Consider the following 22,968-nt stretch of genomic DNA (forward strand, 5'->3'; position numbering starts at 1 on the left):
CCCCCCAAAGGACCTCAAGGTGCTCCTTGAAGTCCCCAGATTCCCTTGGGACCCTCACAAGGACCCCAAGGACCCCCTGAAGACCCCAGAACTCCCTTTGGGACCCCCATAAGGACCTCAGGGTGCCTCCTAAAGACCCCGGGACCCCCATATGGACATCAGGGTGCCCTATAAGGACCCCAGGTGCCCCCTGAAGACCCCAGGACCCCCTTGGGACCCCCATAAGGACCTCAGGGTGCGCCCTGAAGACACCAGGATCCCATTGGGACCCCAAAAGGACCTCAAGATGCTCCTTGAAGACCCCAGGATATCCCATATGGACCTTAGGGTGCCCCCTGGAGACCCCAAGACCCCCTTGAGACCCCATTAAGGACCTCAGGGTGCCTCCTGAAGACCCCAGAACCCCCCATAAGGACCTCAAGGTGCTCCCTAAAGACCCGAGAATCCCCTTGGGGCCCCCATAAGGACCTAAGGGTGCTCCCTGAAGACCCCGGGACCCCCTTGGGACCCCAGTATGGACCTTAGGGTGCCCCCTGGAGACCCCAGGACTCCCCATATGGACCTCAGGGTGCTCCATAAGGACCTCTGGAGACCCCAGGACCTCCTTGGGACCCCCACAAGGACCTCGGGGTGCTCCCTGAAGACCCCAGGACCCCCCCTAAGGATATCAGGGTGCCCTATAAGGACCCCAGGTGCCCCCTGAAAACCCCAGGATCCCCTTGGCACCCCCATAAGGTCCCAAGGTGCCTCCTAAAGACCCCAGGACTCCCCATAAGGACCTAAGGGTGCCCCTAAGGACCCTAGGAGCCCCTTAGGACCCCATAAAGACCTCAGGGTGCCCCCTGAAGACCCCAGGACCCTCTTGGGACCCTGTTAAGGACCTCAAGGTGCCCCCTAAAAACCCCAGGATCCCATTGGGACCCCAAAAGGACCTCAAGGTGCCTCCTAAAGACCCCACGACTCCCCATAAGGACCTAAGGGTGCCCCTAAGGACCCTAGGACCCCCTTAGGACCCCATAAAGACCTCAGGGTGTCCCCTGAAGACCCCAGGACCCTCTTGGGACCCCCATATGGACCTTAGGGTGCTCCATAAGGACCCCAGGACCCCCTTGGGACCCCCTTAAGGACCTCGGGGTGTGCCCTGAAGACCCCAGAACCCCCTTTATGGACCTCAGTGTGCACCCAGAAGTCCCCCCACCCCCACAACCACCCCAAGCCGCCCCCTAACCCCCCCCCCCAACCCCCCCTTGAAGGACCTCAGGGTGCCCCCCCCACCCCACCCCACCCCATGGGATGCCCACCCTGCAGCGGCGGCAGGGCTCAGGGCAGGTGCCGGGGTGGGGGCCGGAAGAGGCGCCAGGCCCTCCGGCAGATGAGGCCGAACCAGTAGAGCTGGGGGGCCAGGAGGGCGGCGGCAGCGGCGTTGTAGGCGGGGGGCAGCGCCCCCGGCACCCGCAGCAGGGGCACCCCGAGGTGGCGCCCGTAGGCCCAGTACAGGTAGGGGAAGAGCAGCACGCGGCAGCCCAGGAAGGTCACCAGCATGGCCACCCCATTGAGCTTGTGCAGGGCTGTGTGCTGCCGCTTGTATTGCGGGGCCCGGGGGAAAGGGGTGAGGGACACGTGGGGTGGGGGGACACCACCGTCCCAAGTCATGCTGGAGACCCACGTGGTGAGGGACGCGTGGGTTGGGGGCCCACCACCATCCCAAGTCATCCTGGGGACTCAAGGGTTGGGGACCCAAATGTTGAGGCACAAAAGGTGTTGGGGGCCCACCACCACCCCATGTTCTCCTGGGGACCCACGTGGTGAGGGACACGAGGCGTTGGGGGCCCACCACCACCCCATGTTTTCCTGGGGATGCAGGGGTTGGGGACCCCGGGGCTGGAGACCCCTGGCCACCCCATTGTCCCCCCGGAGACGCGTTTTGGGGCTCACCAGGATGAGGACCTTGCCCAGGCAGACGAAGGGGGTGCTGAGCTCTGCCATCAGCAGGCAACCCAGGAAGAAGTCGCCCTTCCCCTGGCGCCACAGCTGAGGGCGGGGACACGGGGACATCTGGGGACACGGGGACATGGGGACATGGGGACATGGCCATGGAGAAGCCAACAAGCACCATGACTCTGTGGTGGACCTCCATGAGTAGCTCCATACCAAGGAGGTGTTCTTCCATCACAAGTGTCCCCAAGTGTCCTCAAATGTCCCCAAACGTCCCCAGGTGTCCCCATGACCATGGAGAAGCCCACAACAGCGTGGTGGACCTCCATGAGCACGTCTGTCCTCATGGCCATGGAGAAGCCAACAAGGACCACAGCGTGGTGACCTCCATGAGTAGCTCCATCCCCAGGTGACGTTCTTCCATCCCATGTCCCCAAGTGTCCCCAAGCTATCTCCATGACCACGGAGAAGCCAACAAGCCCCACAAAGGTGTGGTGGACCTCCATGAGCACGTCCACACCAAGCCACCATCCCTCCACCTCTACATCCTCATGACACCCCCGTGTCCCCACACTGTTCCTGTGTCCCCAAGGTGTCCTCCCGGTCCCCGTACCCACTCACGGTGGCCACGGGGAAGCAGACAAGCACCATGGCGGTGTGGGGGACCTCCATGAGCACGTCTGTCCCTGTGGCCACGGAGAAGCCAGCAAGGATCACAGTGTGGTGACTTCCATGAGCAGTTCCATACCCAGGTGACCTTCTTCCACCCCATGTCACCAAGTGTTCCCAAGCTATCTCCATGACCACGGAGAAGCCCACGACACCGTGGTGGACCTCCATGAGCACGTCTGTCCCCATGGCCATGGAGAAGTCAACAAGGACCATAGGATGGTGACCTCCATGAGTAGCTCCATCCCCAGGTGACCTTCTTCTACCCCGTGTCCCCAAGTGTCCCCAGGTGTCCCCATGAACACGGAGAAGCCCACAACAGCGTGGTGGACCTCCATGAGCACGTCTGTCCCCATGGCCACAGAGAAGCCAGCAAGGACCACAGCGTGGTGACCTCCACGAGTAGCTCCATACCCAAGTGACATTCTTCCACCCCATGTTCCCAAGTGTCCCCAAGTGTCCCCATGACCACGGAGAAGCCCACGACAGCATGGTGGACCTCCATGACCATGTCCACACCCAGCCACCATCCCTCCACCTCCACATCCCCACGACACCCCCGTGTCCCCACGACACCCCCGTGTCCCCACACCATTCCTGTGTCCCCAAGGTGTCCCCCCGGTCCCTGCCCCCACTCACGGTGGCCACCGGGAAGCAGACAAGCACTGTGGCAGCATGGTGGAGCACCATCAGGAGGTCCTTGTGCAGGTAGGCGCCGGCAGCCACTTGCAGGGATGGCAGTGGCCCGGCCTCGTGTCCCTTGACGTGCCCGCAGTGCCAGTGGCACAGGAACATGGCGTAGACATTGTACACAAAGTAGGGGATGGCGAACTGGGGGTACGCCCCCGCCAGCCAGTGCCTGTGGGGGGGCGCGGCGGGGACACCGGTGTCCTTGGAGGGCACGGGGGAGGGTCTCGGGGGGACAGGTGGGGGGAGGGGGGCTTGGGGGTGGCATGATTTGGGGACATGGACACCCAGGGATTTGGGAAGACCCCGATTTGGGGGACCTAGACACCCAGAGATTTGGGGACACAATGATTTTGGGGACGCACGTGTCCAGGTGGCTTTGGGACACCTCAATTTGGGTACCCAGACACCCAGGAAATTGGGGACACCCTGATTTGGGGCACCCAAACACCCAGAGATTTGGGGACACCCCAATTTTGGGGACACAGGTCTCCAGGGTGGCTTTGGGACACCCCAATTTGGGGCACCCAGACACCCAGGTGTGGGAAAGGAATTCGCAGGTGGCTTTGCGCTGTTTCACACATCCCTGAATTAGAGATAATGAGGAAATAAGCGGTAGAAACAAAAACTTGAGCAAGGTGGAGATAAAGTAAATTGGCTACAGTGTTAAAGATGAGCTTTGGGCAGTGGCCAATTGCTGGCTGGCTCGAGGCGCGTGTCTGAGGGTCTCTAAACAATTGTATGACAGATTCGGGCGCGTGGACAGCGCGTGGGGCTACGGGGAAAGTATATGTAGTAGTGAAAAAGGGCAATAAACGTCTCCTATTCAAGAGCCATCAGGAGTCCGTGTCTTTCATCCCTTCAAATGGTGACCCCGACGTGATCAGGGAGGAGCAGCGCTGCACGAGCGTCCGAAGGGAACCCAGCCGAATGAGTCAAGCTCGCAGCTGGACTGCAGCTTCAACCCTGGGACATCACCTGAAGGACAGGTGAGCGGCTGGGCATTGATCATGGGAGCTAGCCTTTCGGCAGAGGAAGAGGCTATAGTGAAACTGCTAACGCAACTCCTAATAGACAGGGGAGTAAAAAATGATCCATTTAAGATAAAGCTATTATTGAAATTTTTGCAAAAACAAGGGCTCCCCTCACTGGCTTCCACAGTATTTAATGTAAAAACTTGGGACCAAGAGGAGGAAAAAATATGGGAAGCAGCGTCCAGTGGGGATACTAATGCTGCTGAGGTAACGGCTACGTGGCGGCTGGTGACTGAGACTTTAAGATTGTGGCAGGCAGAAAAGGAAGTACAGAATGCCGCTGCCCAGGCAATAACAGCAGCCGAACCGAGATCAGAGCCTGCAAGGTCACCAGAGCGGTGCAATTTGATAGACCTGGGGGATGACAAGGAAGAGAGTCGCGGACCTGCCGCTGCAGAGCTCCTCCCCGCTGACCCCCTCGGCTCCCACCTTGCCTACCCCCGATAACTGCCTCCCTGCGGGCCCGAGCTTTCAACCCGCGGGAACGATGGGAGCTAGTGCGCCGGGAAGCACTAAAGGATGGGGACCCGGTAGGAATGCCTTTCTCGGTGCAGATGCGACCTAATGGTCCAAATGAATATAATGCCTTCCAATGGAACCTAATTAAAGAATTAAGAAAGACTGTGACTACATATGGATTACACACACCATTTACTCAGTCATTGTTAGAAAATGTTATGACTGGTCAATTGTTGGTGCCGTATGATTGCCGTCAGATAGCTGCGCTGATTTTAACGCCAACACAAAAATTACTCTGGGAGCAAAAATGGAAAGAAGGGTGCGAATTAGCCGCCCTAGGTAACATAGAACGGCAGCCTGGTGACCCCCTCCGGGGAGTCGGGATCCCACAGTTGATGGGGACCAAGCCGTTACTTGATCTGAGATTGCAGGCTAGGCTCAACGATGCCGTCCTGTGGCAGTCCGTGTCTCTGGCCCTCCAGGCTATGCTGAAGTTGCCTGAAGTTGGAAAAGTCCAGCCATCATTTACCAGCATTAGGCAACAAGTTACCGAGCCTTATATGCAATTCATTGATAGATTGAGAGACGCTTTGGACAAACAAATTGACAACCACGAGGCCAAAGAGGCCCTTATACTAAAACTGGCAGTGGAAAATGCAAACACAGACTGTAAGAAAATACTCCAAGCCCTGCCTGCTAATACTACATTAGTACAAATGATAGAGGCATGCAGTCGAGTTGGATCCATAGAACATCACACTGCCGCTTCGGCCGGAGCTTTTGCTGCTGCGCTTCAAATCGGAGGTAAACGGTGTTTCCGCTGCCAAGCCACGGGACATTTTGCAGCTGAATGCCCACAGCGAGGAGCGGGAGGGGGGACGTGGTAACCCTGCTCCTCCCGCTGCTTGCCCACGGTGCGGCAAGGGATGGCACTGGGCTAGCCAGTGCCATTCGAAGCGTCATGCGGAGGGACAACCTTTACGACTGCGGCAGGGAAACAGGGAAGCGGAGCGCGAGAAGGCAATAGGTGTAATTGTTAATAGTTTCCGAGATATGGTTTCCAAAGTATAGAGTCGAAATGCAATGCTAACGCAGGGTCCAGCGCCACCTGCATCCCCGCTGTCACCCCTGAGCACCCGCACACCCGCCCCGCCGCCAGGCTGCTGCGTTTCTCAGGTTTGAGCACATGCCCGCGTGCACCGGGCGCTGCCGTGTTCCGCCTGCTGCTGCGCGCGGGCCCGCCGCCCTTGCGGGACCCCACTTGCTGCCACCCTCCGCCGCCGCCGCTGGTGCCCCCCCGCCATCCCCCCCCCCCCCCTACGGGCCGGCCCCCCCTCAGCCCGCCGGCCCCTCTGCTGGCGCTGCGGGCCGCCGCCTGCAGCTCGGCCAAGGATGTGGGTGGATCCCCTGAAAAGGCAGCCACAGATCTCAGCAGTGAACGCAAACTCAGTGAATCCCAGCAGCTGAAAAAAGTTTTCAAAGAATGTGGTGCTGTAGGGGTTTCATTCCACGTTGGAATTTCATTAGTATCTCTAGGAATCTTCTACCTGGCTGCGTCAAGTGGTGTGGATATGACTGCAGTTCTCTTCAAACTTGGTTTCAGTGAATCATCGCTGCAATCTAAAGGGCTGCTGGTACAGGCACATTTCTGTTGGCATATGCTATTCACAAACTGTTTGCTCCAGTACGAATAATTTGTGTGCCAGTGATACAGATGGCAATGTTTAACAACAGGAAAACATCACATTGTTCCTTATCCAGCTAAATGAGACGGCTAATTAGACGGCTAGCTTTGGGCAGTGGCCAATTGCTGGCTGGCTCGAGGTGCGTGTCTGAGGGTCTCTAAACAATTGTATGACAGATTCGGGCGACATGGACAGCGCGTGGGGCTACAGGGAAAGTATATGTAGTAGTGAAAAAGGGCAATAAACGTCTCCTATTCAAGAGCCATCAGGAGTCCGTGTCTTTCATCCCTTCATTAAGACACTGCTACAGCAGCACCAGCATAACCTGAACCCTCTTACCTCTACAAAATCCTTAATTTCTGCTGGGCAAGACCCTATTCCCTCCCCAAATCTCACGTCTCTCCTGACCAGGGTTTCTCCTGACCTCCCCATATTCAGTCATCTCATTGGGATCAGCTTTCTGATGGCTTTCATGATCTCAGTGCATCCATCACACCTCTTGTTGGCTACTCTATTTCTGAGAAAAGCAGCACTTAAGACACGATGGAAAAGGACAAAAAAGTCCATCAGAGCACCCTCCACAATGTGCCCAGCAGCTCTGCACCTCCAGAAAACTGTGGTTCCTGCATACAAGTTTTCTTTCCAGAATGGCTCCTATGGATCGAGGGTAACTTCTCCCAGTCACTCACTTTCTCAAGCCACACCACTCTTGCCCGCAGGCCCCATGTGTCTCTCCAACCCTCCCCTCTTCCCCTGCAGTAGTGGCACCTCACCGCAGCAGGTTGGTGCGTCTTCAGGCTCAGGGGTGTTTCCTTAGGGCCTGCCCCGTGTGGAGAGTGGCGGGGAGGAAGAGAGCAACGTCAGCTCCTGGGGCATGGCTGAGCACAGCCCAGCCATCCCGCACCACGGGCAGGCCCCTTCTCCCAGGCTGAGGCACACATGCAAGGTGGACACTTCTCCATCAGCCCAGCTTCACTGCAGGGACCTTCAGCCCTACCCCAGATCTGGGACTCATCACTTCCTCCTTGTCCACCCACAGACATACATTGCTTTCCATTTGGGGACTCAGGCAGGACTTTAAGGATCTGCTAAAGCCCTGGATTTCCTTGTTTCTCACAGCCTTCTCACAAGTCTTTGCTCCTGGCCCTCCCCACTGCCCAGCACTGCCTCTCAGGTGGCACTCAGTGACCCTTCCCTTCAGAAGGGCCTCTGGACTTCCTCAATTGTACTGGTGCTTATTAGCACCTTCCTGGCTCCTTCCAGAGCTCAGAGCGAGCCTTCTTGTCCAGCATGGGGCCCTGCACTGGCTCTGGCTGGGACGGAGTTACTCTCTGCAGAGCAGCCCCTGTCGTGCTGTGTTTTTGATGTGACCGGGGCAGTGTTGGTCATCCACTGGCTGTGGTCGCTGTTCCTGAGCAGTGCGTGCACAGCATCAAGGCCTTCTCTGCTTCTCACTCTGCCCTACCAGCGAGTTGGTTGTGGGTGGGCAAAAGGCTGGGAGGGGAACCCGCTGTGACAGCTGACCCAGCCTGACCAAATGGATGATCCATGGCACATAACATAGTGCTCAGCAATACGTATTGGGATCATCTTTCCAAGACAAGGTGGCAGTTTCTCAGAGACTGCCTGCACAATGGTCTGCTAGTGGAAAATGATGAGTTACAAAATGTTCATCATGTTTGGCGTTTGATTTTCATTTCTTTCTTTTTTCTTTTCCTTTCCTATCCTTATGTGTCTTTCTCTCAATCTGTGAGTTTTACTTATTTATGCTGTTCCCTCCCCTCTGCCCTCTAGAGGAGGAGGAAGGAGGCAGCTCGTGCATGTTGCTGTCTGGGGTGAGCAAGGAGGAGGCTGGCCATGGTGCGAGGAAATGGAGGTCTGTGAAGCTGCAGGAGCCCTGGTCTCTTGCCTGGGAGATCCCCAGCACAGAGTGCCTGTGCCACGCAGGGCCAGCCCTGCTCCCCAGGCCAGCACAAGAGGCCTGGCCCAGCCACAGAGCAGCCTGCCCAGACCAGGTGCCTGCACGAAGAGCTTACTCTTCCTCCTTTACCCATCTGTGCAGGCCCAGAAATGCTGCCCTGCTCTTTCCCAGGGCCATCCCTGCTCCCAGAGAGCCTTGCCCAGGGCAGTGTGTCCATGCTGGCCTGGCCAGGCCAGTTGCTGCTTCCCTGCCTGTGCTCCCCGCCGGGCCCCGAGCTGGCGGTGCTGCTGTGCAGAGCCAGGGGCTGTTGTGCCCTGAGACCCTGTGGGGACTCTCCCCTGCCCGTGCTGCTCAGGGTGCTGGACAAGAGCTGCACCAGACCTGGCCCACGAGGCTTCAAAGAAGGTCTCCTCAATTACAATGCAGTTTTATGGGCCTTCACTTGCTGGCTCTTCACCACCTCCCCTGGCATTGCAGAGCCCTCCTTAGCCACAGAGTTCTCTGATTCGCCTTTTCCTTTGCCAAAATCTTCTTTGGATGGTCACTAATTTTATGAGGTTTTAATCACTACCCAATGAGCACATTGTCCCAGGGTTCCCCTGATCTCTCCTGGCACCTCCAGATTCCTCTCCAGGCTGCCATCATCAATCCACCCCACTGCAGGGTGCCTAGTCCCATGAAGAGGAGTCCGAGACCAGTTTGTCTGATTAGACAAGGTGAGGCCATAAAGGGAGTTCTTGGTCCAGTCCTTTGCTACTCACACACCGCCCTGGGACTTTCAGCCTGTGTCCTACACTCCATGAAGAACCCCAGAAAACAGAAGAGCATGGAGCAAATCCCTTGGCTCTGTTCCTAACAGTGGCATTGGAAGAGGCATCCAGGCTTCTGGGTTTGCCCTGCAGAGCCCCATTTGTTACTGCCATGGTATCAGGGAGGGCAGCTGTGACACAGGGCTGCACATTGCCTGCTGCTGCCTGCTGGGACAGGGATGCCAGTGCAGAGACAACAGGACTGTCACCAAGGTACACAAGATCTGAGGGCTAACCCACGTACAAGAGCACAAGAGAACAATGTGGAAGCCAAAAGAAAGCAGCAGTGAAAAGGCCACGTCCTGCTGCTGGCCATGGCCATGGCTCCAGGGAAGCAGCAGCCCCGACCCAAAGGCAGCAGAGAGGCAGAACTCAGTGGGCAGTGAGGGGCAGCCCCGAGGGCCACCGGGGACTGCTCCTCCATGTGGCAGCCCGGCTCTAGGCCCTGAGCCCCTCCTGTGTGCTGGGGCTGCTCCCCCAGCTCCAGAGGAGAAGGGACGAGATGGCAGCTGAGACCAATGAAGTTCTGATGACTTCGTTATTGGGTTTATCTAAAAAAAAAGGGTTTATCAGAAAATAATTAACCTGTAGGAGGCTAAGAATAATATTTTATAAATCAGAAAAAAAAGTTAGAGAAAATAATAGTACAGATAGATAATAATAAAAAAGTATGTAATTTTTTTTTTCTGAGAAAAGCTGGGATTTCTGATTATAGGCATATTATTATAGGCGAATATGCTGAAAATTTGTGTATTCAAGCAGTGTCCTCAAGGCATCCCTTAGTTCCTGGTTCCTCGTGCTGTAAATGAGGTGGTTCACTGCTGGAGGCAACACGGAATACAGAAATGACACCACCAGGTCCAGGGATGGGGAAGAGATGGAGGGGGGCTTCAGGTAGGAAAACGTGTCAGCGCTGACCATCACGGAGAACCATGGCCAGGTGAGGGAGGCACATGGAAAAGGCTTTGTGCCGGCCCTGCTCAGAGGGCATCCTCAGCACAGTTCTGAAGATCTGAATATAGGAACTAACAATAAAAATAGAACAACCAAATAACACAGAAACACTGAACACAACACTCCAGCTTCCCTGAGGTAGGCATCTGAGCAAGAGAGCTTGAGGATCTGGGGGATTTCACAGAAGAACTGGTCCAAGCATTGCCTTGGCAGAGGGGCAGGGAAAATGTACTGGCCGTGTGTAGGACAGCATTGAGAAAGCCACTGCCCCAGGCAGCTGCTGCCATCTGGGCACAAGCTCTGCTGCCCAGGAGGCTCCCGTAGTGCAGGGGCTTGCAGATGGCAACGTAGCAGTCATAGGCCATGATGGTGAGAACTGAATACTCTGCTGATGCAATGAAAAAGAGAAAAAAGACCTGTGCAGCACATCCTGTGTAGGAGATGGCCCTGGTGTCCCAGAGGGAATTGGCCATGGCTTTGGGGAGAGTGGTGGAGATGCAGCCCAGGTCGAGGAGGGCGAGGTTGAAGAGGAAGAAGTACATGGGTGTGTGGAGGCGGTGGTGGCAGGCTACGGCGGTGAGGATGAGGCCGTTGCCCAGGAGGGCAGCCAGGTAGATGCCCAGGAAGAGCGCGAAGTGCAGGAGCTGCAGCTTCCGCGTGTCTGCGAATGGCAGGAGGAGGAACTCGGTGATGGAGCTGCTGTTGGGCATTTTCTGACATTGGACACAGTTGTCTGTTGAAGAGGAGAAGGCAGAAAAAAGTAACAGACTTCAGTGAGGAAAACCTATCACAAAACTTAGAGCAACCCACGCCTGAGCCTCTCTCTTTGCAAGAGAACATTTCTGCAGCTCTATCACTTGAGTCCCAGCTGATGGCCAAAGCTCATCTGGAGCTCAACCTGGCTACTGCCGTTAAAGACAACAAAAAATCCTTTTACAAATATATCAATGCGAAACGGAGGACTAAGGAGAATCTCCATCCTTTACTGGATGCGAGGGGAAACCTAGTTACTAAGGATGAGGAAAAGGCTGAGGTGCTTAATGCCGCCTTTGCCTCAGTCTTTAGTGGCAATACCGGTTGTTCTCTGGATACCCAGTGCCCTGAGCTGGTGGAAGGGGATGGGGAGCAGGATGTGGCCTTCGCTATTCATGAGGAAATGGTTGGCGACCTGCTAAGGAGCTTGGATGTGCGCAAGTCGATGGGGCTGGATGGGATGCACCCGAGGGTACTGAAAGAACTGGCGGAGGAGCTGGCCGAGCCGCTTTCCATCATTTATCGGCAGTCCTGGCTATCGGGGGAGGTCCCAGTTGACTGGCGGCTAGCCAATGTGACGCCCATCTATAAGAAGGGCCGGAGGGCAGACCCGGGGAACTATAGGCCTGTCAGTTTGACCTCAGTGCCAGGAAAGCTCATGGAGCAGATTATCTTGAGGGTCATCACGCGGCACTTGCAGGGCAAGCAGGCGATCAGGCCCAGTCAGCATGGGTTTATGAAAGGCAGGTCCTGCTTGACGAACCTGATCTCCTTCTATGACAAAGTGACGCGCTTGGTGGATGAGGGAAGGGCTGTGGATGTGGTTTACCTTGACCTCAGTAAGACTTTTGACACCGTTCCCCACAACATTCTCCTCAAGAAACTGGCTGCTCGGGGCTTGGACTGGCGTACGCTTCGCTGGGTTAGAAACTGGCTGGATAGCCGGGCCCAGAGAGTTGTGGTGAATGGAGTCAAATCTGGTTGGAGGCTGGTCACAAGTGGTGTCCCCCAGGGCTCGGTACTGGGGCCGGTCCTCTTTAATATCTTTACCGATGATCTGGATGAGGGCGTCCAGTGCACCCTCAGTAAGTTTGCAGATGACACCAAGCTAAGTGCGTGTGTCAATCTGCTCGAGGGCAGGAAGGCTCTGCAGGAGGATCTGGATAGGCTGGAGCGATGGGCTGAGGTCAACTGTATGAAGTTCAACAAGGCCAAGTGCCGGGTCCTGCACCTGGGGCGCAACAACCCCAAGCAGAGCTACAGGCTGGGAGATGAGTGGTTGGAAAGCTGCCTGGCAGAGAAGGACCTGGGAGTATTGGTTGATAGTCGGCTGAATATGAGCCAGCAGTGTGCTCAGGTGGCCAAGAAGGCCAACAGCATCCTGGCCTGTATAAGAAGCAGTGTGGCCAGCAGGTCTAGGGAAGTGATTGTGCCCCTGTACTCGGCTCTGGTGAGGCCACACCTTGAGTACTGTGTTCAGTTTTGGGCCCCTCGCTACAGGAAGGACATGGACATGCTCGAGCGAGTCCAGAGAAGGGCGACCAAGCTGGTGAGGGGTCTGGAGAACAAGTCTTACGAGGAGCGGCTGAGGGAGCTGGGCTTGTTCAGCCTGGAGAAGAGGAGGCTCAGGGGCGACCTTATCGCTCTCTACAGTTACCTTAAAGGAGGCTGTAGAGAGGTGGGGGTTGGTCTGTTCTCCCACATGCCTGGTGACAGGACGAGGGGGAATGGGCGAAAGTTGCGACAGGGGAGTTTTAGGTTGGATGTTAGGAAGTACTTCTTTACCGAAAGGGTTATTAAGCATTGGAACGGGCTGCCCAGGGAGGTGGTGGAGTCACCATCCCTGGAGGTCTTTAAAAGACGTTTAGATGTAGAGCTTAGCGATATGGTTTAGTGGAGTACTTAGTGTTAGGTCGGAGGTTGGACTCGATGATCTTGAGGTCTCTTCCAACCTAGAAATCTGTGTCTGTGTCTGTGTGTCTGATGCTGTCTGAGAGTGGCACTGGGAATAGGGATTGCTGTGGGCTCCAGAGGAGTCCCTCCTGCCGTGAAGCAGGTGGGAAGCAGGAACATGGGGGAAACTCAAATTCAGTCCACTTATCAGATCCATGAACTTTGCGGTGTTGTTGGAAAGTACACCTCCAACCACAGTGTAGAGCAAGGCAGATTTTCTTTTGCTTAGGACAATGATCACACTCTTGTGTTTCCAGAGAAGTGGAGACAGCTTAAAGCAGAGAAGCCCCAGTCCCAGTGCAGCTGGACAACATCCTCACCTTGTCTCTGTAAGCCTGAGCAGGATCTCAACTCTTCCCTCCTAGCCAGGGGTGCAGAGGCCTCTCTCCAGATACCCACAGACAGCCATCCAGCAGCAAGGACATGGCCTTAGCATGGAGGTGTCTTCTTCTTGGGGCACCTGGATAACACAAGGATGCCACGAGAGAGCTGCATCCTGCTGGAGAGCAGCCTGCAGCCCAGGAGGGTGCCCCACAGACAGAGCTGGCTATTCGCAAGCTGGGGTATCCCAATATCCAATCTGCATCCCCTGCAGTGTCTGGAGGAGGCTCGGCCACTCTGCTCTTGGCTGACCAGGGGCAGCTGGGTTATGACACTCCAAGGGGCTTCTGCCAGACTTCCTCACCTCGCAGTGCCATCCAGCAGGACTCTCAAAGCCTACTGCATTGCCCACTACCCTCCCAGAAACAAGACCCAGGAGGAGACCCTTCCAGGACGTGCAGCTGCATGGCCCTGCAGCCAGAGACTTCCCTTGTCAAGGGCTGTGCAGATTTCTCCTGCAATCAGCTCTCAGCATCCTCCCACTCCCAACTGCCTCCAAGCCCTCTCTCCTTCTCTCCTCTCTGTGTCTCTGCTGTGGTCAGAGCCCCCAGCCCTGCTGCGCTGTGCAGAGGAGCTGCTCCTGGGCAGAGCTGTCTCTCTGCACCAGGGCCCTCTTGCCAGGAGCTCCCACTGGGTCCAGGAGCCCGGCCCAGCTCAGCAGCAGAGGCCCAGCCCAAGGCATTGGAATCACCCCTCTGGGGGCTTTGGTGATGAGCCCATGAACCTCAGACACTGAGAGCAAACTGAAGAAATCTCTCAAGAAGTCCAAGTCAGATACAAGTTTCCTGCAGTGTCCCCCTCAGTGTCCCCCTGAGGGCCAGCACTGTTGGTCTCGTCCAACACGAGCCATTCTATGATTCTATGGTCTCACAAACTATACCTCAAGCACAACTCCCATCCCATTAGCCTTCCTGTGGTCTATCACCTGACCAGAAGAGAAGGTGCCTCACCATCATCTTCAATGCCATGTGCATGCTTCTTGCCTTTACAGTCCCTATCTGTGCCACATTCCTCCTGATGGTCCATCAGCTCCAGGGACAGAAGTGACCTCCCAGCCTCCTTCACAGCCACATGCCTCCTGCAGGCCCAGCAGATCCTGAGGCACACCTGACCTCATCACAGCGTTCCCAGCCAGCTCCTCCTTGTGGCCTCTGATCTGATCACATACCTGTCACCTCACACGCCTCTTCCAAAGCCATGGGACTGCTGCAGGACCTCACAGTCCCTGCCCTGCCCAAAGGGGACAAACAGCATAAATTAGGGGTAGGAGTGGGGTTGAAGATGAGATGTGCTGTGTACATGTTGGAGGGCTTTGGGGGATTACGTGTTCAGAACAAAGTTTAGGAATTAGAGGTCACCCTCCAGGGTTAAGGGAATGGCAAGTGCATCAAGGGAGGGATTGGTGTTCTGCTCAAGGTGCCTGCTCAAGATTTGGGATAAGGACAAGTTTTGAGGCTTTTAGTTTAGATTTGGTTAGAGGGCTAGGTTTAAGGCTGGCATTTTAATCTTTAGTTAGGCTTAATCATCCTTGTGTTTACCCTTCTTGTAGAAGATGCCTTTTACATCTGCCTTTTCAAAATCCTGAGCAACGTCTCTCGTTTATCTGGCCTTTCCAAGGTCTTTGAGAGAGGTCTTATGGTTACATCTGCAGCTCCACCAGCACCTCTCTCATCCTTCCCACACCACCTCTAAGCAACCTGAGGGCTGACCGGGAGAATGATGTTGGTTTGGGAAAGGGCTTGGTTAAAATCTCTGAGGAGGAAGACCAAATGTTCTTCTCTCTACAAGAGAAACTTTTATGCATGCCTATGAGTATGTCCTGTTCCTGTGTGGAAAGACTAATGTTATGACTGCTGTAAAAACAATGCTGTAACAAATGCTTGAAGGGAATAAGATACTGATTTCTTTTTTTTTTTTTTTTTGACTTGGTGATTGTATTAGTAGCTTCTGTTACGCACTGTTATGTGCTTCACACACAGTGATTATGGTGCCATAGAAAACAGTGACACTCATGAGGACAGAAGAGCAGGTCGATAAGGCCTTGGGTCTGCAAACACAGGACGCACACGTGAAAACTGCATGATTTGGAAGAGGAAGATTGGATACAAATGCAGATTATGAAAGCAAAACCAGGAGTATCAATGGGGCCCTGCAGGAGAGCTCCAGCAATGGGGCAAAACCACAGAAGAGGTTCATAACACTGGGGCCACAGCACTGTAGCTGGGAGGAGGAGAAATAATTACTGTACATGAGAGAAATTCCCCTGGTTCAGGTACAGCTGCCTTCTGGAGTCAGACCTTCCACTTCATGAGCCTTGCAGAGAACGGGGATGGCACACAGCCCAAGACTAGGGGAAATGGTTTTAAACTAAAAGAGGGGAGATTTAGATTAGAGGTTAGGAGGAAATTCTTCACTCAGAGGGTGGTAAGGTACTGGAACAGTTTGCCTAGAGAGTTTGTGGATGTTTCTTCCTTGGGGATGTTCAAGACCATGTCAGATGAGGCCCTGAGCAACCTGAGATCTAGTGGGTGGCGTCCCTGCCTATGGCAGGGGGATTGGAACTAGATGATCTTCGAGGTCCGTTCCAACTCAAGCCATTCTATGATTTTATGATTGTACTTCAGAGGAAAAAACAAAACAAAACAAAACAAAACAGAAAAACACAAAGCATGGTAATTGGCTTCAGAATACTCGGTGATCCAGTTCGTCCATGAGATAAAAAAATCTAAGCAGCAGGAAGGACACTGAAATGTTGCCTAACAAGAAGGAGGCTCCAGATCGCTGGTGTAGAAACAGCATTTTTGTGCCATGACCAATGCGATATATGCTGCAGGAAAAGGCCTGCACCTGAAATAAAAGGCCTAGGCCAGCACCAGTGCAGCACAAGCTTGAGATCTGGGTGCATGTGAACCTAATGGAACCACAGGATCTTTAAGGTCCCTTCCAACCCAAGCCGTTCTATGATTCTGTGCTTAGCAGCCCTGTACAGCCCCTGCGGGGCCCAGCCTCAGTTCATGCCCCCCAGCTTGTGCTCCAAAAGTACTCCCCTAGGTCCTGCATCACTTGTCCCACCTGCGTGCCTCGGCTACCCCAGGGCATCCTGGAGGCAGTGGCCACCTCTGAATAGAGAATTGAAACCAGCCATAAAAGTAGACCTAGGAAACAATGGAAACCTGTGCATAAAAGGACTCTGAGTAATAGCTGAAAGAGTCTTTTTCGGCAGCACCACCAGCTTTTTTTCTATGAATTTTCTTGATTTATTCTCTTTTTTTTTTTTTTTTTTTTTAAATTGACGGCACTGTGAACAAGTACAATCAACCAAATTATGCATTTTCTGTGAATAGTCTTATGCAAACATTTACCAAAATATATTTCCCAACTTTTTTTTTTTCTTCTTCCTCTGCCTCCTCTGTCTTCAAGCAGAACTCCAAGGGAAGAAGTCATTGAATTAAAGAATAACTCACGTTTAAGAGATCAAGACTGAGAAACGTGTTCAATGCCATCATAAAGGAAGATAAAAAAGAGGGTCAACAGTGTTAGCCCAAGTGCCCATGACTGAAGCGTGCTGCTGGTAACTGGCTGACAGAAAGACTTTCATAGAATCATAGAATTATAGAATATCCCAAGTTGGAAGGGACCCATAAGGATCATCAAGTTCAACTCTTGGCACCGCACAGGTCTGCCCAAAAGTTTAGACCACGTGACTAAGTGCACAGTCCAATCTCTTCTTAAATTCAGACAGGCTTGGTGCAGTGACTACTTCCCTGGGGAGCCTGTTCCAGTGTGCAACCACCCTTTCGGTGAAGAACCTCTTCCTGATGTCTAGGCTAAAAGTCTAGCCAAAGTCTAGCCCCTTTTTGAGGGACACCTTGAGGGACTTTGTTCCACTAATGTCCAGCCACCTTCCTTCCCCCAGCATCATCCCCTTCTTCAGTCCAAATATCACCAGTCTGGCTAAAGGGAGACTCCAGGAGACCATGGCAAAGGCCTTGCTAAAGTCCAGGTTCATCACATTGCCTTCTTTCCCCTCCCCTTCTGTTTCAGCAGTTCCTTTGTTTCCTCCATGTCCCTGAAGATGGCTGTGGCAGGACTTTCCCCACCATGTTCCCAGGGGTAGAGGTGACAATTGCAATTCTGCCAATCCTTTTTCTTGCCCTTCCTGAAGATGTGTTTGATGCCTGCCTTTTCCAAGTCCCCAGAAATCTTGCTGATCCAAATGCTTGATGGCCTGGTCCAGAAAGGCAGGGTAGCGTGACATAGTAGAGAGGGGCATCTGCAGTGAACCTGTGCAAGGGGGGTGACAGAAATCTCACAGGGACACTGGGGGTTGTTTCTGGAGTCACACAGGGCAATGGCAGGGCTCTGTGAGGTGTCCACATCTGAGCTTGCCTCATACACACAGGGCTGTTGAGAGATACGAGTCTCTGCCTTGCACACCCATGCACAGTGCAGTGCACTATTTGCAGTGTCCCTCTAGCTCCTGCAGCCACTGCCAGAGGCTGGGAGGCACCTCAGCCCTGCAGTAACTCACCCTGCTCTTCCCTCGTCTGAGATACCCCAGGACATGAGGAATGGGCACAGGGACCTCGGTTCAAGGAAGCACATCCCAGAGCTGCCTTCAGGTGGCTTCCCAGGGGACGTTACTTGGTCTTGTGACACTATCTGCCCAGCTGGCCTTCGTGACACTTGTAGAAATAGCTGATGGACTTTGTGCTCCATCGTGTTCATCTCTCCACATGCATATGATGTGCCTGCTGGCACCAGCATTGGGTTTCTCTTTCCACATCTCCCATGCACATACAGCAGGCCCTGATCTTCTGGGAAATCCTATCTCCCAGGGAGCATTTCCCAAGTGAGCAATGAGCAATGGCCTGGCCAGCTATTGCTGAACCTCCTACCCATACACCCCACAGCTCTGAGCTTCTGATGACGCTCTCCAGAGTATGAAAAATGACTAAAAAGATAACCTTGTACCTGCAATGCATTATGAGTCATATGCAGAAGAAAATGGGCTTTTTTTTTTTTTTGAAAGATATCAGGTCATCAGTTTCCTCAAGGCATCCTTGAGCTCCTGGTTTCTCATGCTGTAGATGAGAGGGTTCACTGCTGGAGGCAACATGGAATACAGAAATAACACCACCAGGTCCAGGGATGGGGAAGAGATGGAGGGGGGCTTCAGGTGGGCAAACATGTCTGTACTGACAAACAGGGAGACCACAGCCAGGTGAGGGAGGCACATGGAAAAGGCTTTATGGCGGCCCTGCTCAGAGGGCATCCTCAGCACAGTCCTGAAGATGTGCACATAGGATAACACAATGAAAACAAAACAACCAAATACTAAAGAAAAACTGAAAACAAGTAGCTCAAATTCCCTGAGGTAGGCATCTGAGCAAGAGAGCTTGAGGATCTGGGGGATTTCACAGAAGAACTGGTCCACAGCATTGCCTTGGCAGAGGGGCAGGGAAAATGTACTGGCCGTGTGCAGGACAGCATTGAGAAAGCCACTGCCCCAGGCAGCTGCTGCCATATGGGCACAAGCTCTGCTGCCCAGGAGGTTCCCGTAGTGCAGGGGCTTGCAGATGGCAATGTAGCGGTCATAGGCCATGATGGTGAGAACTGAATACTCTGAACCAAAGAAGATGAAAAACAGGACTTGTGCAGCACATCCTGCATAGGAAATGGCCCTGGTGTCCCAGAGGGAATTGGCCATGGCTTTGGGGAGAGTGGTGGAGATGCAGCCCAGGTCGAGGAGGGCGAGGTTGAGGAGGAAGAAGTACATGGGGGTGTGGAGGCGGTGGTCGCAGGCTACGGCGGTGAGGATGAGGCCGTTGCCCAGGAGGGCAGCCAGGTAGATGCCCAGGAAGAGCGCGAAGTGCAGGAGCTGCAGCTCCCGCGTGTCTGCAAATGCCAGGAGGAGGAACTCGGTGATGGAGCTGCTGTTGGGCATTTTCTGACATTGGACACAGTTGTCTGTTGAAGAGGAGAAGGCAGAAAAAAGTTAGAACAGACTTCAGTGAGGAAAACCTATCACAAAACTTAGTGCAACCCACGCCTGAGCCTCTCTCTTTGCAAGAGAACATTTCTGCATCTCTGTCACTTGAGTCCCAGCTGATGCTGTCTGAGAGTGGCACTGGGAATAGGGATTGCTGTGGGCTCCAGAGGAGTCCCTCCTGCCGTGAAGCAGGTGGGAAGCAGGAACATGGGGGAAACTCAAATTCAGTCCACTTATCAGATCCATGAACTTTGCGGTGTTGTTGGAAAGTACACCTCCAACCACAGTGTAGGGCAAGGCAGATTTTCTTTTGCTTAGGACAATGATCACACTCTTGTGTTTCCAAAGAAGTGGAGACAGCTTAAAGCAGAGAAGCCCCAGTCCCAGTGCAGCTGGACAACATCCTCACCTTGTCTCTGTAAGCCTGAGCAGGATCTCAACTCTTCCCTCCTAGCCAGGGGTGCAGAGGCCTCTCTCCAGATACCCACAGACAGCCATCCAGCAGCAAGGACATGGCCTTAGCATGGAGGTGTCTTCTTCTTGGGGCACCTGGATAACACAAGGATGCCACGAGAGAGCTGCATCCTGCTGGAGAGCAGCCTGCAGCCCAGGAGGGTGCCCCACAGACAGAGCTGGCTATTCGCAAGCTGGGGTATCCCAATATCCAATCTGCATCCCCTGCAGTGTCTGGAGGAGGCTCGGCCACTCTGCTCTTGGCTGACCAGGGGCAGCTGGGTTATGACACTCCAAGGGGCTTCTGCCAGACTTCCTCACCTCGCAGTGCCATCCAGCAGGACTCTCAAAGCCTACTGCATTGCCCACTACCCTCCCAGAAACAAGACCCAGGAGGAGACCCTTCCAGGACATGCAGCTACATGGCCCTGCAGCCAGAGACTTCCCTTGTCAAGGGCTGTGCAGATTTCTCCTGCAATCAGCTCTCAGCATCCTCCCACTCCCAACTGCCTCCAAGCCCTCTCTCCTTCTCTCCTCTCTGTGTCTCTGCTGCGGTCAGAGCCCCCAGCCCTGCTGCGCTGTGCAGAGGAGCTGCTCCTGGGCAGAGCTGTCTCTCTGCACCAGGGCCCTCTTGCCAGGAGCTCCCACTGGGTCCAGAAGCCCGGCCCAGCTCAGCAGCAGAGGCCCAGCCCAAGGCATTGGAATCACCCCTCTGGGGGCTTTGGTGATGAGCCCACGAACCTCAGACACTGAGAGCAAACTGAAGAAATCTCTCAAGAAGTCCAAGTCAGATGCAAGTTTCCTGCAGTGTCCCCCTGAGGGCCAGAACTGATACAGCCTCCCTTGGAGCTCGTTAGAGCAGAACATTGGAGGCAGTGAGGACAAGGAGACAAAGGCAATGTGAAGGTGACACTGATGTGTAGGAAAACTGGATGTGTTTCACCAAAGCAAAGCGCTATGCCTTGTCCCCTGGCCCCAGGGAAGGGAGATCCTTTCTCTTCACACCTTGTTCAGGGTTCTTCCTGGGGCAGTAGGAGATGGGGATGTGCATTGCCAAGTGCTGGAGAATGGTACGACCCCTGCCTGGTTCATGGGTGGTGGTGAGGAGGCAATGAGGCCCTGGTGCTTTAACAATAAGCTGTCTCCTCATAGGCCTCAGTGGCAGAGAAAACAGCCATAGCCATGGACAGAAAGACCTTGGTCCTGTTGGGACTTTCAGCCTTGCCTACGTCCTTGCTCCTCTAAAGGCCAGAGTATCCTAGTGTCTCCCAGGCCTACACCTCTTTCCCAGCTGGCTGAAGACACTTGTCCATGTTGTGTCACACTGGGTCTTAGCTGAGTAGCTTGTATGAGATCCCTCATGGTGTCCAGGCCCTCCTCCTCCTGGGCACTGCTCACTCAGCAGGGTCCCAATCTGTCCTGATGTGTGGGGTTCCTCTTTCTCTGGTGTAGGACTAAGCTATTCTCCTTGTAAATGTCAAGATGTTTCTGTAGGCAGAATCCTGCAGTTTCTCAAGATTCCCCCACACTGATGCTCTATTTTGTCAGCGTTTAATGTCTGCAGGCAGACAGTTCAACCTTTATGTGATTGTGCTCTCTGACAAGACAGCAGCATCAGGAGTTGCAGGAAAGTTTGGATAATACAGGAGTAACCAGTTGAATGGAATTGCAGCATAGAGTCACAGAAGGGTAGGGGATGGAAGGCTGCCAGGTTCCACCTTTTCTGTTCTTCATTCTCATGCATACTGTCAGTTTGTCTGGAGCTGTGTCCTAAATGTTATGGGGCTGTGCAGGTCAAGATTAGAAGGGCCAAAGCCCAGCTGGAGGTCAATCTGTCTATTATTGTCAAAGAAAACAAAAACTGTTTATATAAACACTTTAAATAAAGGAGGATTAAGGAGAATCATCTTCCTTTATTGGATGTGGGAGGAAACCTGGTGACAAGAGATGAGCTAAAGGCTGAGGCACTTAATGCCTTCTTTGCCTCAGTCTCTAGAGCAAGAGCAGTTGATCCTCTGGGCATTTCTTCCTCCTCATGGCCAGTGCCAACCTTCCAATGTGCACTTTGTGGCAGTTTTTTCTCTCCTGCTCTTTCCTACTTCCACAGAAAGCTCCATCAGGGTGGAAAGCCCTCCTAAAGTAGGCATCCCAACCCATCAGCCTTCTTGTGGTCTGTCAGCCAACCAGACAGAAGTCACCTCACCAGCATCTTCCAAGCCATGGGCCTGCTGCTGGCCTTGCACTTCTTGGCTAGACACACCCAAGCCTTGTGCCTCCTGCTGTTCAGTCATGGACTCAAGCAGAAGGGACAGCACAACCCATATGCGGGCCTTCTTTCTGCCTGGGTCCTCCTGGGTATGTAGGCAGAGGGGATCCCACAGTCAGCATGCCAACCGGGTGCCTTCTGCTGGCCTACCCGGGCCACTGGCAGATGTCAGCCAAAAAGTACAGATCCCAGGGAGAAGTCAAGTGTGACCTGTCAGCTACAGACAGAAGTGACCTCACAGTCCCTTTCTGTGACACATTCCTGCTGCTGCCCTATCAGCTGCAGAGACAGAAGTGACCTCACAGTCACTGCCCCAGTCACATTCCTCCTGCTGGGGCAGGAGATCATGAGGCAGAGCTGACCTCTCTCTAGTCCCCTAGGAATCCCCTAGGGCTCACCTTTCTGGGTTAGAGAGTAAACAGACTTTTACTGGGAAGTTTTGGTGTGCTTCTGTGTTTAGCGTATGGACAAGCTCTGTGGTTTAGGGTTTTGTTTAGGTCTGCCAAGAAGTCTAGGGATAAATAGAGCATTTTAATGCTAGTGTCAAGGGAAGACATTTGGGTGAGTAAGAGAATAAAGGTAAGGGAAGGGGGTTATGGCCTGAGTTTTGCTTCAAGGGATACTTTGAGTTCAAGCATCAGAGTAGGGGATTCCCGTCGGAGTGCTGGAGTAGCATTTAGGTTTAGGGATTAAAACTACTGGTTAAAATAAGGTGAGGGCCATACATGACTGTTTTAAGTCAGTGTTACCACAATATTTACATTACATGACCCCTCTTACCTCTACAAAATCATTATTTTCTGCTGGCCATGCTCCTTTTCCCACCCCAAAATCTCACATCTTTCTTGTCCAGGCTGCTCTTAACCTTCCCATATTTTATTGGGATCAGCTTTCTGATGACATTCATGATCATAGAGTATCTGTCTCACCGCTGTTGGCTTACTCTATTCCTGAGAAGGAAGTGGCATCGTAGTCAGGAGGGAAAAGGACATACATGTCTTTAGGAGCATCCTCCAC

The 22,968-nt window shown here is 53.8% G+C and overlaps 2 protein-coding genes across 2 annotated transcripts; both read right to left on the reverse strand.

Annotated features, from left to right (window-relative positions):
• Positions 1 to 1,320: 1,320 nt before the first annotated feature.
• TLCD3B (TLC domain containing 3B) lies at positions 1,321 to 8,523 on the reverse strand. Its single transcript, XM_035571601.1, has 4 exons — positions 8,475 to 8,523; positions 3,244 to 3,467; positions 1,939 to 2,031; positions 1,321 to 1,590 (listed from the first exon to the last, which is right to left on the reverse strand). Exons 1-4 carry the CDS (start codon positions 8,521 to 8,523, stop codon positions 1,321 to 1,323), a joined length of 636 nt encoding a protein of 211 aa, XP_035427494.1.
• A 9,752-nt stretch (positions 8,524 to 18,275) lies between these two features.
• Positions 18,276 to 19,187, reverse strand: LOC118260977 (olfactory receptor 14C36-like). Its single transcript, XM_035571586.1, has one exon. It carries the CDS (start codon positions 19,185 to 19,187, stop codon positions 18,276 to 18,278), a length of 912 nt encoding a protein of 303 aa, XP_035427479.1.
• Positions 19,188 to 22,968: the final 3,781 nt, after the last annotated feature.

Source organism: Cygnus atratus, chromosome 34 (assembly GCF_013377495.2).
Source record: "Cygnus atratus isolate AKBS03 ecotype Queensland, Australia chromosome 34, CAtr_DNAZoo_HiC_assembly, whole genome shotgun sequence".
Lineage (NCBI taxonomy): Eukaryota > Metazoa > Chordata > Aves > Anseriformes > Anatidae > Cygnus > Cygnus atratus.

Coding starts and splice junctions, on each gene's coding strand:
- LOC118260977 (XM_035571586.1), bottom strand. CDS start 19,187: ATGCCCAACAGCAGCTCCATCACCGAGTTCCTCCTCCTGGCATTTGCA.
- TLCD3B (XM_035571601.1), bottom strand. CDS start 8,523: ATGGGTAAAGGAGGAAGAGTAAGCTCTTCGTGCAGGCACCTGGTCTGG. Junction 2,032..3,243: donor TCTGCTTCCCGGTGGCCACC/GTGAGTGGGGGC, acceptor CCCCGCCCTCAG/CTGTGGCGCCAGGGGAAGGG. Junction 1,591..1,938: donor GCCTGGGCAAGGTCCTCATC/CTGGTGAGCCCC, acceptor CCCCGGGCCCCG/CAATACAAGCGGCAGCACAC.